This window comes from Neofelis nebulosa, chromosome 13 (genome assembly GCF_028018385.1).
Source record: "Neofelis nebulosa isolate mNeoNeb1 chromosome 13, mNeoNeb1.pri, whole genome shotgun sequence".
NCBI classification, from domain to species: domain Eukaryota; kingdom Metazoa; phylum Chordata; class Mammalia; order Carnivora; family Felidae; genus Neofelis; species Neofelis nebulosa.
In genome coordinates, this window is record NC_080794.1 from 77,567,905 (window position 1) to 77,583,531 (window position 15,627).

General features: G+C 42.4%; 1 protein-coding gene across 4 annotated transcripts in view; it reads right to left on the bottom strand.

The window, feature by feature from the left end:
• GFRA1 (GDNF family receptor alpha 1) overlaps positions 1–15,627 on the bottom strand; it is a 211,990-nt gene that overhangs the window by 62,010 nt on the left and 134,353 nt on the right. For all 4 annotated transcript variants that reach the window (XM_058697877.1, XM_058697878.1, XM_058697875.1 and 1 more), the window contains one exon: positions 1,505–1,841. In XM_058697877.1, coding sequence (XP_058553860.1) covers positions 1,505–1,841 — 337 coding nt within the window. The remainder of the gene's footprint in view (positions 1–1,504; positions 1,842–15,627) is intronic.

Genomic DNA, 15,627 nt, shown 5'->3' on the forward strand with positions numbered 1-15,627 from the left:
TGACCAGCTTCCCCAGGGTATGGCTGGACACAGGCTCTGCCCCTTTCTTCTAGCAAGCTGTGTCCCTGCTTCTAGCCGATAGCTAAGAAAATCTCAGGGGAGCTGAGGCCTCGGAGTGAGAGAGTCCTTGGAGAAGTGCACTGTGGGAGCACCTGGCTCATCCCAGGGCACAAAGGGTCATCTACATTCTTCCCACACGGTAAATCACCTGCTCCCAACAATAACAACAACAAGTGGAAAGACATTACTTCCAGAAAAACCTTCAGCATGGGAGGAATCCTGCAGATAATGAGGATTTTTAATTGTCTTTGGTCACTATTGGAACTAGTTTAAGCGAAGAATGAGCTGTCATTCTATCAGAATAAAACTGGCCAGAAACTCAGCTCACCAGTATCTTCAAAATATGACATCCCCCCCGCCTCCACCGTTGCTCTCTGCTCTATGGAGAGCCTATAAGAAAACAAGTACACAGTCACACTCTCATCTCCTTGCCCACCTGTGAACATTTGTTGAGTGCACAGGATTTTGTCAGAGATGGTGTTTGGAGGCTCCTGGCTCTACCCTGGGGATACACTGAACCTGTCGTCAAAATGACGCCCCGTCCGCACCTCCAGCCCGGGATCCAGCCTGCACGTCTGAAGGCAACACTATCATCGCCTCAGGCTGCAAAGACTCAGGTCTCTGCTTATCAAAATCTGCCTGCATCCATCAGCAACTGAATGCAACCCTAAGTTCTAGAAGGACACACATCAAATTGTTGACAGTGGCAGCTGAGGGCAAGTGGGAGCAGAGGGGAGGGGGCAGCTACCTAATTCTTTATTCCTTGTTATTTTTTTTTTTAACACGGAGAATGTGTTCGTGGATTCCTTCAGACATTAAAATAAATGAACGATGTGGCCAAAAAGGAAAAGGAAGGTACTGTTTTCAGCAAAAAGGCAGGGCTTAGCAGAGGGTTCTGATGCGGGTTGAGATCCAGAAGCATGACCGAACAAGAGAGTGCCCGCTTTTCTTAGCCGCAGGGATGATGCAACGGCCCAGAACAGACCCAGGCATTCTGGAAGTTCTCTTCAGGGCTGGACACAGTGCCTCTCACTGGTCTCTCCCAGATTTCAGACCTTGACAGTCAAGAGCCCCCATATCTGCAGCCCACCCCTCCCCTGACCCAATTAACCCGTTAAGATCCTTGGAAGCAGCTCAGAGCTTTGCTGAGCCAGCACAAGCCTTTAAGTCACCTGGCCTCAGGTGACCCTCTGTGCTTTCTAAGCACCTCTCAAAGCTTTCCCCAGGTTAACGAGAGGAACCTTCCTGACCAGCTTCTGAAAAACCCTGTGTCAACGCAGAGGTCAGTTTCTGGCCAATCCGGTCCACCGCCTGCCCTCCCCTCAGCCTCACCCATCCCCGCTCCCGTTTCTGAAACTCAGAAAACAGGAGCTTGGCCACTGAAGCCGCCACAAAGGTTCTCCTCGCCGGCTCGTTAATCACCCGGCTGCCGGAGCCGGCTTACCTGCAGATGTAATTCGTCTTGCACGAGTCCTGCAAAGTCAGGCAGTTGGGTTTCTCCCTCTCCTCGTAGGAGCACACGGGCACGATGGTCTGCCGCCTCCGCTCCGTGCACGCGATGTCCCGGCAGGAGCAGAAGAGCATTCCGTAGCTGTGCTTGGCCGGAACCTTGTCGAAGAACTGCCGCAGGGCCTTGTGGCACTTGCGCCGGTTGCAGACCTCGTTGGACATGCTGGTGGTGCACGGGGTGATGTACGCGGACCTGTACTTCTTACAGGTGTCGTCGAGGTTACAGGCCTTGGCGGCGTCCAGGCAGTTGTTCCCTTTGGGAACGTGCTCCACTGCAAAGGAGAGAAAGGCAGGTGTGATCGCAGTGCCGGGCGCCTGGCCACGCACACTGCCTGTCTTCACCGAGATCCGGCCTCTTCCCTGGCGCTGCGGCGAGCTCTGATCAACTCTGTGTTTTGAAGGGAATAGGTAATGAGTTCACGACAAGGAGAAAATAGAAGGTGTTGCAAAGGCTGGGGACCCAGGGCAGCCCACAGGTCCCTAGTGCTCCCTCAGATGCATAATTAGGCGGTACGGAGCGAGGCCAAACGAGGGAAGGTTGCTTAGGCACCTGCCTGACTACGTGTAAACAAGGCAACAGAAGAATAAGTTTCCAGCTCCTGGTCGGTAAACTGAAATTAGGAGAAAAGAAAAAAGCAACAAATTATATACTTGTTCATTATGCAGTATATAAAAATGATATGCTGAATGTAAGTATAATTGCCATGCAATTCCTCCAGGAATATAATTATGTAATAAATGCATATAGTACATGCTAATTACTATATGATTACAGAGTAATTACATGGTTATTTGAGCCTAGAAGACAAAATATTATGCCAGCTCCCTAAACAGGAAGAAGCGGCTACGACGAGGTTGTATTTAAGTTCTAGCTCACAGGCCACTGGAAGAAAACCAGAACAAATTACGTGAAAATTTGCAAACCTCAATTACCACTTAACTTGCCACACACAAAATGTGGGATCTACGGGTCTTGAGGCTGCAGATTAGAAAAATTCAGCTAGTATTCTGGATGGAATTTCAATGGGCTTCCAAACATAGGCTTTAGGAATCTCACAAAACATACGTTGCCTTCTGCCCAAACCCTTTCTGCTCATGCTCAGAGAAAACAGAACTGTCCACTGCCAAGCTGCCCACGGTGCGGCCTGGACAGAGAGCATGGGGGAGGCCAGGCCCGCTGCAGTAGCCAGGTGGACTGGCAGGGCCAGGCCCAACGGACAAAGTCAAAAGATGAGTAGACAAAGGAAATGAAGCTGGTTGTGGGAGCCCTGCCCCCTGCCCCTCCTCCAGCAAGTTCCTGCTCAGACCTTATTCAGCCCCTGCTTGCGTTCCCCCTTCATTCTCTTTGTGCCCCAGTTGATGGGAGCCATGAAGGCATTTGGGAAATTACAAGAGGCTAGAGAACTGACAAGAGAGAAGAAGGGGTCCGTTGGGTTGGGTGGGTCTGAAAGACAGAGTGGTGCATTTAGTACACATCCAAAGGGCACATGGAATGTTATTCAACCTTACACAAAGAAGGAAATCCTGCCTTAGGTGGCAACAGGGATGAACCCTGAGGACATTATCCTAAGTGAAATAAGCCAGTCACAGCAGGACAACCGTTGCACGATGCCACTTACAAGGTTTCTAAAACACTCAGGCTCAGAGAAACAGACAGTACGATGGTAGTGGCCAGGGGCTGGAGGAGGGGGAAACGGGGAGTTGTTATTCAAGAGGCATCAAGTCTTCGATACGAGTAAGTTCTAAAAATCCACAGGGCGGCCTCGTGCCTACAGTTGGCAGTGCTGTATTATAGTTACGAGGGTCAGCGTGTTAAGAGGGTAAATCTCATGGTAAACGTTCTCACTACAATGTTTTTTTTTTTTTTTAAATGTAAACCGGGACACGGCACACAAGGCAAGTCTAACATTTCAGGGAAAGAAAAACACTTCCTGTTTTACTGACGATGGGTCTTGCTTTAAGAAATCCCTGGACGCAAAAGTCCGAAATCACAAAATGATACGGTGGCACCACCAGGCAGAACCCTATTCTGCCTCAGGTTCACGTCTCCGCTACGACACCTGAATCCAAAAATTTACTGTGAAAGGCAATAAACAAGACATCCAGCCCATGTCGGGCGAGCAGCGCAAGAAGCCGGCGGCTGCACATACATCCCTGGTTTAGCAAGCGCACCTGGTGCATTTTCTCCATCCTGACCTTCCCAGACCGGCTTCCCTCTGGCTCCCCTGTTTTCACACGCTAACTCCTCAGGACTCAAGAAATGAAATATTCACCACGTGCTCTGACAGGATCACCAGGGCCTACAGGCCTCGGTAACACTTCCAGCCTTTTCCGCTTTTCAGACTTTTAATGTCGTGCTGTTGGGCCCATCAGCGACAGTGATTCATATTCTTGAAGGTCTAGAGTTGCACAGGAGATTTCTAAATGACGCATTCTTAGTGATGATCTAAAATAAACTGGTATGACCAAATTCTGGGTATTCCGGGTTAGGCCCTTAAGGCTAGATATTGGTACATAATTTTACCACCTGCATTTCCACTTGCCTTGGCATTGCATGGTGCTTTGTGATCTCTAGCTAAAAAGAATAGAGGCGCAGAGGTGTACTTAATACTGAAATGACGTAGCCAGTGATATATGAACAAACGGTTCATGTAAGTTCAAGTGGAAGAAAATGGCAGAACAATTAAGTCATCACATGACACCTAGGAACCCAGGCCTGCTATCCTCCAAAGCAGTCACGCTGAAACAGAGAACTATGTTCCAATTGTAAGAACCAATTTAGTTTCCACAAAACTAGTACCCCTTACATGAAATTAATGTTATTAACTTAGCATTTCATTGTTTTCAAAGTTCTGTTCATATTTAACATGTGTGCTGTTTTTATAGTTGTGTAAAATTAAAAAAATAAAAGTTTGTAGTTCTTTCTTCCTGAGTGTCAAATAAAATTATAATAAAAATAATAAAACGCAACACATGAGGTCCAGACCACTTATTCCTCTCTTAAAGTAGCCTGTATTATACATAAGTTTTAGAAAATTTGACCTGGAAGCTCCTTGACAGGGGCCTTGGCAATGAATTTTTGGACATGATAGAAGGAACAACATAAAAAATAAACAAGTAGGACATCAAACTAAAAAGCTTCCGCACAGCAAAGGAAACCATTAACACAATGAAGAGGCAGCCTATGAAATGGGAGGAAATATCTGCAGATCATTTATCTGATAAGGGGTTAATGTCCAAAATATATAAATAACTCTTACAACTCAATAGCAAAAAAATAATAATTCCATGAGAAATGAGCAAAGAACCTAAAAAGACATTTTGCCAAAAAATATATTCCAAAGGCCAAGAGGTACTTGAAAAGGTGCTCAACATCACTAATCATTACGGAACTGGAAATAAAACCACACTGAAGTATCTCCTCACACCTGTTAAAATGGCTAACACAGAGACAAGAAAAAACAAATGCGGTGAGGATGTGGAGAAAGGGGAACCCTGTGCATTGTACTAGGACTATAAATTGGTACAGCCACTATGAAAGACAGTATGGATTTCTCTTGAAAAATTAAAAACAGAACGATATGATACAGCAATTCCACTTCTAGGCATAAATCTGAAGGAAAAAAATCACTATCAAAGAGATACCTAAACCCCCATTTTCACTGCAACATTATTTTTTTTAATGTTTGTTTATTTTTGAGAAAGAGAGAGACAGACAGAGTGTGAGCAGGGGAGGTGCAGAGAGAGGAGACACAGAACCCGAAGCAGGCTCCAGGCTCTGAGCTGTCAGCAAACAGCCCAACGTGGGGCTCAAACTCATAGACCGTGAGATCATGACCTGAGCTGAAGTCAGATGCTCAACTGACTGAGCCACCGAGGCGCTCCTGCAACATTTTATTCAGCTATAAGAAAGGGAATCCTGCTATGTGCAACAACATGGATGTTAAGTAAAATAAGTCAGACAGAGAAAGGCAAATGTAGTACAATCTCACTTTTATGTGGAATCTAAACCAATCCCCCCCCCCAAACAAAACAAAACAAAACAAAAACACCAAAAACCGAACTCATGGAAAAAAGAAAAAAGATCAGCTTTGTAGTTAGCAGAGGCAGGGGAAGGAGAACTGAATGAAGGTAGTCAAAAGCTACAAACTTCCAGTTATAAGATAAATAAGTACTGAGTACGTAATGTACAACACGATGACTATAGTTAACAATGCTCCATATTATATTTGAAAATTGCTAAGAAAGTCAATCCTAAAAGTTCTCATCACACACACAAAGGCATTCTTCCTCTTTTTTTTTTTTTTTGTCTCTGTGTGAGGTAAAGGATGTTAACTACACTTGTGATAATATTTTCACAATATATATAAGTCAAGTCATTACGCCATACACCTCAAACTTACACAGTTGTGTATGTTAATTATATCTTAAGAAAACTAAAAGAAAAAAAATGGTCCAGTGTATGTCTGCTTAATTATAATAATGTTAGCTTCCTTTTCAAAGTTGTTAAAACTACATAAACTACTAATTTTTTCCTCTTAATGTTATCAAAAAGAAAAGCAATATTTCAAAGGAAAAGCTCTGTACAAAGTGGGAACAGAATGAATCATCTTATGTCCAAACCAATTGCTCAAACTTGACTTCATTTAGCAATTGACTCAAACCCACTTTCAGCTGATTCTGTTTTCCTCGATATATAGCCCTGCCAGAACACCATCTCTTTACCATTATTTCAGAACCTGTGAAAGATTTCAGAATGCACAACCTGGCACATTCAGTGAGGCAAAAGAAAAAAAAGAACAAACAAACAAAACAACAACAACAACAGTGAATCGATTTCCAGCTCACAGGTCAGTGTGTGATTTGCTTTTTGTTTCTGAATCGCAGAATATTCCCAGGACCCTTTTTTCAATTTGATATGTGAGGCCAGTCTTACCCAAATAGCAGAACATGATGAAAACAAAAGAAGAGAATTACAGACTAATATTCCTTATAAACATAGATTCAAAAAGTTTAGTAAATAGCATTTAGCACTATGTTAAAAGGATAAGGAACCATGACCAACTAGAGTTTATCCCAAAATGCAAGGCTGATTTAATATTTAAAAGTTAATGTAATTTACCATATTAACAGACAGGAAGAAAACCTGATTATATTTCAATGGACAGAGAAAAAGCATTCAACATATTTCAGCACTCCATCCATAATAAAAAATGCTCAGCAATCTAAGAATAGCAGAGAACCTTCTTAATGTGATAAAGGGCATCTATGAAAAACATATAGGTAAAATCATCTTTAATAGTGAAATATTGACTTTTCCCCAAAAAAACGTCAGGAACTAATGAAGGATTTCATTCTTACCACCTGTAGTCAACATTGTCCTAGAGGCCCTAGTCATTGCAATAAAGCAAAGAAAAGAAATAAAAGGGATAGAGATTGGAAAGGAAGACATTTCTGTTTGCAGATGACTTGGAAAATTGTAAAGAATTTACAAACAACTACTAGAATCAATAAGTGTATTTATCAATGTCAAAGGAGATAACATTTACTATATGATAATGAATTGCATTTTGGTAAGCTATTAGCAAAATTTTAGGAAAAAAAATTTAAAAACATAATTCTGCTTATAAGAGAACTCAAAAAAGGCACTTAAAAAGGAATAACAAAAGACATGCAAGACCTCTACATTAAAAACTAAAAAGCACTTCTGAGAAAATTAAGGAAGACCTAAATAAATGGAAATACATACCATGTTCATGGATAAGAAGACACAATATCATTGAGGTAACAGTTATCCCCAAATCGTAATATGCATTGACATTGGCAAGTGGATTCTAAAGTTTATATGGAAATGCAAAGGGCCATAATATAGCCAAAGCAATTTGAAAAAGAACAGAGTTGAAGGAGTTTATACTGACTTCAAGATTTACCGCAAAGCTGTACTTATCAAGACAGTGTGATACAGTATAGGCATAGACAATTCAAACAATGGAACATAAAACAGAACTCAGATGAAATACACCCACAAATCTACCGTTATTTAATTTTTGACAGTCACTAAAAAACATCTAACATAGAAGTGCTCTTCAACAAACAGTACCAGGATAATTGAAAATCCGTATAAAAAATGACAACAAAATCCCCACATCACCAAAACCCACATATGTACAAATTAATACAAGATGGATCACAGACTTAAACCTAAAAGCTAAAATCACAAAGTTTTTATAAGAAAATAAGACAATCTTGGAAGTAGGTGAAGGTTTCTTAAAGAGGACCACAGAAAGCCATAGGATAAAAGAAAGAGAAATTGGTAAGTTAGATTTCATCAAAATTAAAAACTTCAGCTCCTCCAAAGACACTGATCATAAATGAAGAAAACGAATAGACAAATCACAGACTAGGAAATATTTGCAAAACACATATCTGACAATGGATTAGTACCTAAAATATATGTAGAATACCTAAAACTCAATAATAGTAATAAAAAAATACCAATTGAAAAATGGGCCAAATATTTGAGCAGACACATCACAAAAGACAACAAAGGAACGGCCAAGAAGCACATGAAAAGTGTTCAACATCATTAGTTAGCAGGAAGTAAGTGCCAAGTGAAAGCCACAATGAGACTTGCTTCACATCCACCACAGTGGTTAAAATTAAAGTCTGACAACCCAAATACTGTCGAAGATGTAGAGCTATTGGAATCTGATATGTTGTTAGTGAGAGTGTAAAATGGTCCAACCACTTTGGCAAAATATTGGGCAGCTTTTTCTTAAATAGTTTTTTTTTTTAATATTTTTTTACTTTTGAGAGAGAGAGAGAGAGAGAGAGAGCGAGCACTAGTGGGGTAGGGGCAGAGAGAGAGAGGGAGACACAGAATCTGAAGGAGGCTCCAGGCTCTGAGCTGTCAGCACAGAGCTCCAGGTGGGACTCGAATTCATGAACCCTGAGATCTCAACCTGAGCTGAAGTCAGACGCTTAACCGACTAAGCCACCCAGGTGTCCCAGCTTTTTTTGTTTGTTTAATGTTTATTTTTTTATTCCTGAGAGAGAGAGCATGTGAGCGGTGGGGAGGAGGGGCAGAGAGAGAGAGGGACAGAGGATCCAAAGAGGAGTGGGAGCTGATGGCAGTGAGCCTAGCACGGGGCTCGAACCCACAAAGTGTGGAGATCCCAACTTGAGCCAAAGTTGGACGCCCAACCGACTGGGCCACCCAGGTACCCCTGGGCAGCTTTTTTATAAAAGTAAACCCATGACTACCTTATGACCCAGCATTTCCACTTCTAGATATTTATCCAAGAGAAATGAGGATAAACATCCATAAAAAGACTTGTATAAGAATATAACACTATACTGATAATAAGCCAAAACTGGAAAATCAGTTCATGTATCCATCAATAGGAAAATGGTTAAACAGGCTGTGGTCTATTTGCGCAATGGAATTCCACTCAGAAATTAAGAACAGATGAACTACTTTTACACACATAGCATGGATACATCTCAACACTACTACGTTGAAGAAAAAAAAAAAGTCATCCACGAAACGTGCATAGTGGGGCATCTGGGTGGCTCAGTAAGTTGAGCGTCTCTTGATTTCGGTTCAGATCACCATCCGAGGGTCATGGAATCCATCACCACGTGAAACTTCATGTTGAGCATGGAGCCTGCTTAAGAGTCTCCCTCTCACACCTCTGCCCCTCCCCCACCCAGCTCATGCATGCAGGTTCTCTCTCTAAAATACAATTTTAAAAAAAGAAAAAAAGTACATACTCAATTATTTTATATATGTGAAGTTCTAGAGCAGACAAACAATTTATGATGAAAAACAGAGGAATGGTTGCTTCTAGGGGCTAGAGGTAAGGATTGGCTGGGAAGGGACAGGAGAGAACTTTCTGGAGTGATGGTAGCTTCTATCTTGATAGAAGTTTGCGTCAAAACCTAGAGAATGGTACCCTTAAAGCTTGTATATGCATAAATTTTACAGAAATTTTCCCTGAAAAGGAAAAAAAAGCCTAAACAAATATTAAAAACTGATTACTGATAGGTATACTGAAGTGTGCAGGAAAGTATATTGATATCTGCATTTAAAAAATTTAGATGAATTGATAGGTGGAAAGAAGGATGGATAGATGAATACTTACAAAGCAACTGCATTCTCATTTATTGATAGAATCTAGATAGGTCAACTGTAACATTTTTTCCACTTTTCTGTATGTTTGAAAATGTTCAAGCAAAAGATCGGCAAAAAAAAAACAACAAACCAAAACAAAACCCAGATTCAAATATACCCTATTAAAATAAAAAGTATCACACGCACAGAATATGGAAAGCAACTCTTAGCACCCCTCTTTCACCTCTTTTCCTGGTTAAACACTCCGTAAATCACAGGACACATAAAGGAGAGTTGGGTTTCACTTGGTGAGAAGACTGATCCCCCCCATATCTATTTGATAGACACCCCCCTGCCCGCCCCCCCCCCCCCCGCATGCTCAGAAATGCTACGTTGATGACCTGAGGGCAGAGGAAGAAATGTACACAATGATTCCGTTTAGTCCTCTTGAGTCACACCCAGTTCCCCATCAGCTCACACACTGCACCGAGGAGCAGGCATACGCCTGTGTTTTATGGTCTGGGCACACGCGCCTTCTCGCCTGCGTGGGGAGGCTTCCGGACAGCTTTGCCATAACTCTGAGTGCCATCCTCTCCACAGCTCATTTTAGAGCTCAGCACTAAAATGCTGCTTTCCCTCCTCCTCTCCATCTCTAATCTCTCCCTCCATCTGCTGTTATTCATTCTTTAACTTGGTAGAATGTCTGGGATGCTGCCTGAATGGGAAGTATTCTCAGAATGAAGGCTGTTTACTAGAAATCCTTTTTCTTGTGGGAGGACGCATGTGTGTGGGCTGTGCAGGCTAAGGAGCTCCTCTCCAGCATCAGCCTAGCACTGTTTTCTGGAGAAAGCCATTGAACCAACTTTTCCTTTCAAAGTTAGATAGAACCACGTTGTTACTTTGTAGGTTACATATTGCTTTTCTCTATCATCATTCTAAGGCTCTTTGGCTGTGATCACATCTGATGTGACTTATTTCCTATTTGTCGGTATAACCTGCCACATAGCAACGGGAGAGCCAGCCCCCAGACCCATGGAATAAAAAGGGTCAGGTGTTGCTGGGGGGGGGGGGGGGGCGGGGAGGGAGAACAAAACAAAAACAATTAATTAGGAGTCAGGGATTTTAAATGTGGTCCAATCATCTGAGTGCCTTTGTACGAGTTATCTTTCTCCCAGGGGACCTCAGTTTCCCCATTTGTGAGAGGGTATATCTACAGTCCCTTCAAGCCTCAAGGTTCTTTGATTTGATGGTTCTAATAAAAAATGCCTTTTCTGATTATAACACCAAGCATTTGGGATACAACTTGGCGGTCAGGGACAGGGTGTGAAAAGAAATCCTAGCACTCCAAAGCACTAGCCTCTCAGCTATTTGCAGCTCCAAAGTGTACAAGGACCTTGGAACTTTCTCAACCCTGACCAACAGGCAGAGCAAATGTGAAAGACCCCTCCAACACAGGGAGATGTGGAGGTGTCAGGCATGAATTATGCACTGGAAGAAGCTTTCACATTCTGAATTCCTTTGGAGCAAGGAACTGCCTTTATCCCAAGTACAATCCTCACACTGTCCCAAATCAAAGAGGCTATCACCATGGCCATAGCCCCTCATTATTTACACTTAGAAAATGCCACCCTTATTGGCAAATGCTGGAGCCAGCTAACCAGTCAAAATGATTCAGGATGAAACACAGATGGAAACAACTAGAAATCCATTTCTATAGATTATGAGGCGAAATAAAACAGTAAATATATTAAAATTTGCATGGCTTGCATGAAGATGTGGTTTATGAAGCAGAAGGTTCACTAGACACGGGGAGAGAATGTTGTTTATGAATGCTTGCCAACTTCCGGATATCTTTCTGCCTTTCTTTTTGGGGCTGCAGAACTGAATTCACAACTGGTTTCCTCTTTCTTTCCGACTTGATTAATTACCATGTTAACATAACCACTGTTCTTCTTCTAATAGGATCCCTCTAACGTGTTATTCTAGCAAATAAAAAAACGGGCAAAAGCTCCAAGATCTTCACAGGAGTAGAGCAGGCTTTTCTGGAAGCTTACACATACGGTCTGATCTTCTGATATCCACGTGTATCATATGGCAAATCCGATCATACAGGTTGTGACCCTTGTAATCGATCCTTCAAGAGCTTGGCCTTTTCCAGCTGGGGTGCTAAAAATTACATTTAAAACACACACGGTGGCTCTTTGGAGCCCATTTTGTCATTCGTACACTGTTTCGGGCATATTGTATTACACAATGATGGATTCCCTCCTCGGCCTGTTTTTTTCATACGTTACATGGCTACATTAAATCTCAAGCCGTGCCCAAGTTTTCTCTGGGGTTCACAGTGACTGAACTATTCTGAAGACCTGTGAATTTGGAAATAATTCTTCAGTCTGATGAACTCACTCACCCCACGCTCACCCTTTAGAGCTTCCATTTCCATAATGCACACACTGTGGCCCACCACCCCCATCCATACCTTAAAAAATTAGATGCCTCCTATAAGTGGTGTGCAAGTCACATGCTCGCTGCTGCAAAATGATTAATAGTGCTGTCTCAGCAAATGGGATCATTACATTTTTAATTAACCTTTCCAACCTCCTCCACCTTTTCCTTTTGTTATACATTGGATCTCTGAAGTTTTCTACTTGTTTATGTTCAACTAGATTGGAAATAAAGGCATGAAAAATGATAGCAGATGATGCAGGAGTCGTTGCCCAGGTGAGACGGCTGGTGAGGTGCTGTGCCTCATTGTACACGGAATATGGGGACAGGCGCTCAGAACTTGGTGGCTGGGTTCCCACCTAATTTTTGTTTTGGCAGCTTAGCGTTATTTAATGGCCTTGGCTACCAGGAAACTGGCTTTTTAAAATCTCTTTCAACCTAATTATAATTACGGCGTATAAATCATACAATGATCGATTATAAAAATCTCGGGTTCATAAATATTTAACTTAGCATTTAAATCCACACTGCAGGAGTGCATGAAATTTCTGAGCCCATCTCTCTGCAAACAACTGCTTTATTACGGTTCCAATGCCAATTACCGAAAGCCGAACCAAGTTTGTCTCGTGGCACACTCAGGCACATATTTGAGCACCACGGCTTTCCGTGTATGGAGATGCCACAATTTAGTTATTTCTAAAATATGCATGCCTCTCATTAAACAGATATTCTGCAAAGTCCTCTATCGTCATCTTTTAATTCCTCAAGTATGGAGAGACACAATTATGATATTATACATAAAAACACTCATTAAAATATATTTTATCTAATGTAAGATTGATTCTGAGATAATTGAGGTCAGATTTGTTTGGAAAATGTATTGTGACACGTGCAAACTCTGATACGAAGAGGAAATGATCTTCCACGAGGACTCGAGCGAAACAGCTAAATATTTTTCAGCAAAATCATAGAGCCATAATTGGATTTCAATTTAGTAATAGTCGGCCTAAGACAGGCCATTTTTAATAATCTAATTATGTGTTCAGGGCCTACCCCAGAATTCAATGGCTGCTTCAGAACTATTAATTGTACTCAACCCTGGTGCATCGTCAACCATGAAATTTGCTATTACATGTAGGACTGGCTCCCGGTTAGGAGTGTTTTCCCCCCCAATCTCAGATAATCTTTATAACATCCCCAAATGCCTACTCCTTTCATTTTCTAAAAGTGAAATATTTTAATGACTTTCTCTCAACCAGAACACTTGATCCCAAGTAGCTCAGATTTGTGGTCCTTCTAAAGAAGAAAAAAAATTTCACAGTGAGATCTACAAAACTCTTCCCTATTTTTATGAAGACGCAGAGAGCAGCCCTTGTTTTTGTCTGATTTTCATTAATTAAAGGTATTTAATTGCTAACATCTCATTAGCAGTAAAATTAATGAGTACTTCAACTACAGGAAAAGATCTGCATGATAATGTAAACCTAATTCATTGTATGGGGTACAAACGATAGCTCCATTAATATTTGGACTGTGCAAACTCCACGGATATTTAGCCATTTCACCAGTAAAAGGCTAAACACATCTTCAAAACCAGTGCTCCTTTGCCCCAGAGAAAACACTGAATGTGGGCCAACCAGGTAATGAAGCAGCACAGGTCCCTCTGCATTACTCCACTCATGTATCACCTCAGAGAGGAGGAATTAGAACGGAAGCATGGAATGGTTTGTTTTCAATAATTTTCTAAGTTACTATTAAATCAAAAGGTAGCCTCAAAGTATTATGCCCCAGCTTTTAAACTAGCATACTCAAATTGAGAAATTTCCAAGTGTGTGCCAGGCAAAGTAATCGCTCTTGGAAGCTGGACTCTTACCCCAAGGAGGCTGCCAACACTCCAGACATTTCTTGAAACCCTTCCCTAGGAGCCTGAGGCACGTTCTTTCGCATACTTTGAGCCACAGCAACTCTCTGCATCAGGGACAGATTTTCAAAGCCAAATGTCATTTAGCGCGAAGTGTGGTAACAGGCAATAACGTGGCACAGTGCTCAGGGGTAGCAGATAAGTCACAAATATACGTAAGGAGTTTTTCATACGGGTGACTTTCAAATCAGCTCTGACAATAACCAGTGAAGTGGCCAATAATAGCACGGGAGTAAGTGTTTTGCTTCTAGGGTGACTACTTTGTTTTTTGTTGTTTTTTTTGTTTTTTTAATTTTTTTTTTTTTTCAACATTTTTTATTTATTTTTGGGACAGAGAGAGACAGAGCATGAACGGGGGAGGGGCAGAGAGAGAGGGAGACACAGAATCGGAAACAGGCTCCGGGCTCCGAGCCGTCGGCCCGGAGCCCGACGCGGGGCTCGAACTCACGGACTGCGAGATCGTGACCTGGCCGAAGTCGGACGCTTCACCGACGGCGCCACCCAGGCGCCCCTAGGGTGACTACTTTGAAGGGCATCGTTCATTCGGATGTCTGCGTTCTCGGTGGGCTCATTCGCTGGTGTCATACTGTCCGCGGGCCGTGTTTCTCCAACGAGCTAGAGAGCCGAAGGATGCCACCAGAAGGCAGGCCCGCGGCCCGAATGTTTTTTCCCCTACACAACCTATAAAAAAGCCACTTCCCAATCGATAAAAACGTTCCTCTGCTCTACATAAAGAGAAGGAAAAGTATGCATTCTGAAGCCAAAGAATCAGCTGAAACCATGAAAAATGAAGGGGCCGAAGATCCTATTAAGTAGCCCGGCTGATACTGAGATAATAATGAATCAGTGATGATGCTGGCAGTCGTCAGGGCCCTCACAGTGTGGGATTTCGGCAAAGATAAGCTAAATATCAGGTCTTTATTTTTAGTTAAAGAGCATAAAATTCAATGCCTTTCCTCCCACGGGCCTATTTACATACCTGCTGTGCTGCCTATTTGCTTCACCTGCTTCCCAATTAATACCCCATTAAGCCGCTCCACCTGCAGTGGCTTTTACCTTCACCACAGCCATGCAAACATCACTCATATGCTACAGCTCAATTGTTTCTTTGGGGAACATAAACAGGAGCCGCATGAAGACTAATGGCAGGACTTTGAGTCTACAGGGCGTGCTGCTTTCCCCAAAGACAGTAGCCAGAGCCTAAGAGGCCGTTTCCAAAGGAAAAGCCCTAGCCAGGCAAGAACGTCTGGAATGAAGTGCAGCCACGTTCCAGAAGATTACGGACAGAAGGAATGTCCATCTTCATTAGTCAGATCGGTGACTCCGGATTACATATATACATTTTTAATGATGTTTTGCTTCATTCGAGAAGGTGTTTCGTGTCAAGTCCGGTTAATCACATTTTGTTTGGTTAAGGCTTCTGAGGCGACTTATTTTAATTAAGATTAGCCCCTTATTTCTCTTGTATGCAAATAGGTTTTCAGTGTTTGAAGAGCTGGCTCCTTCAAGGGGTGACGGAACCTAAGGGGTTGGGCATCAGAAGCACCTAGAGGACAAACTTTAAGGGACAAAACCACGG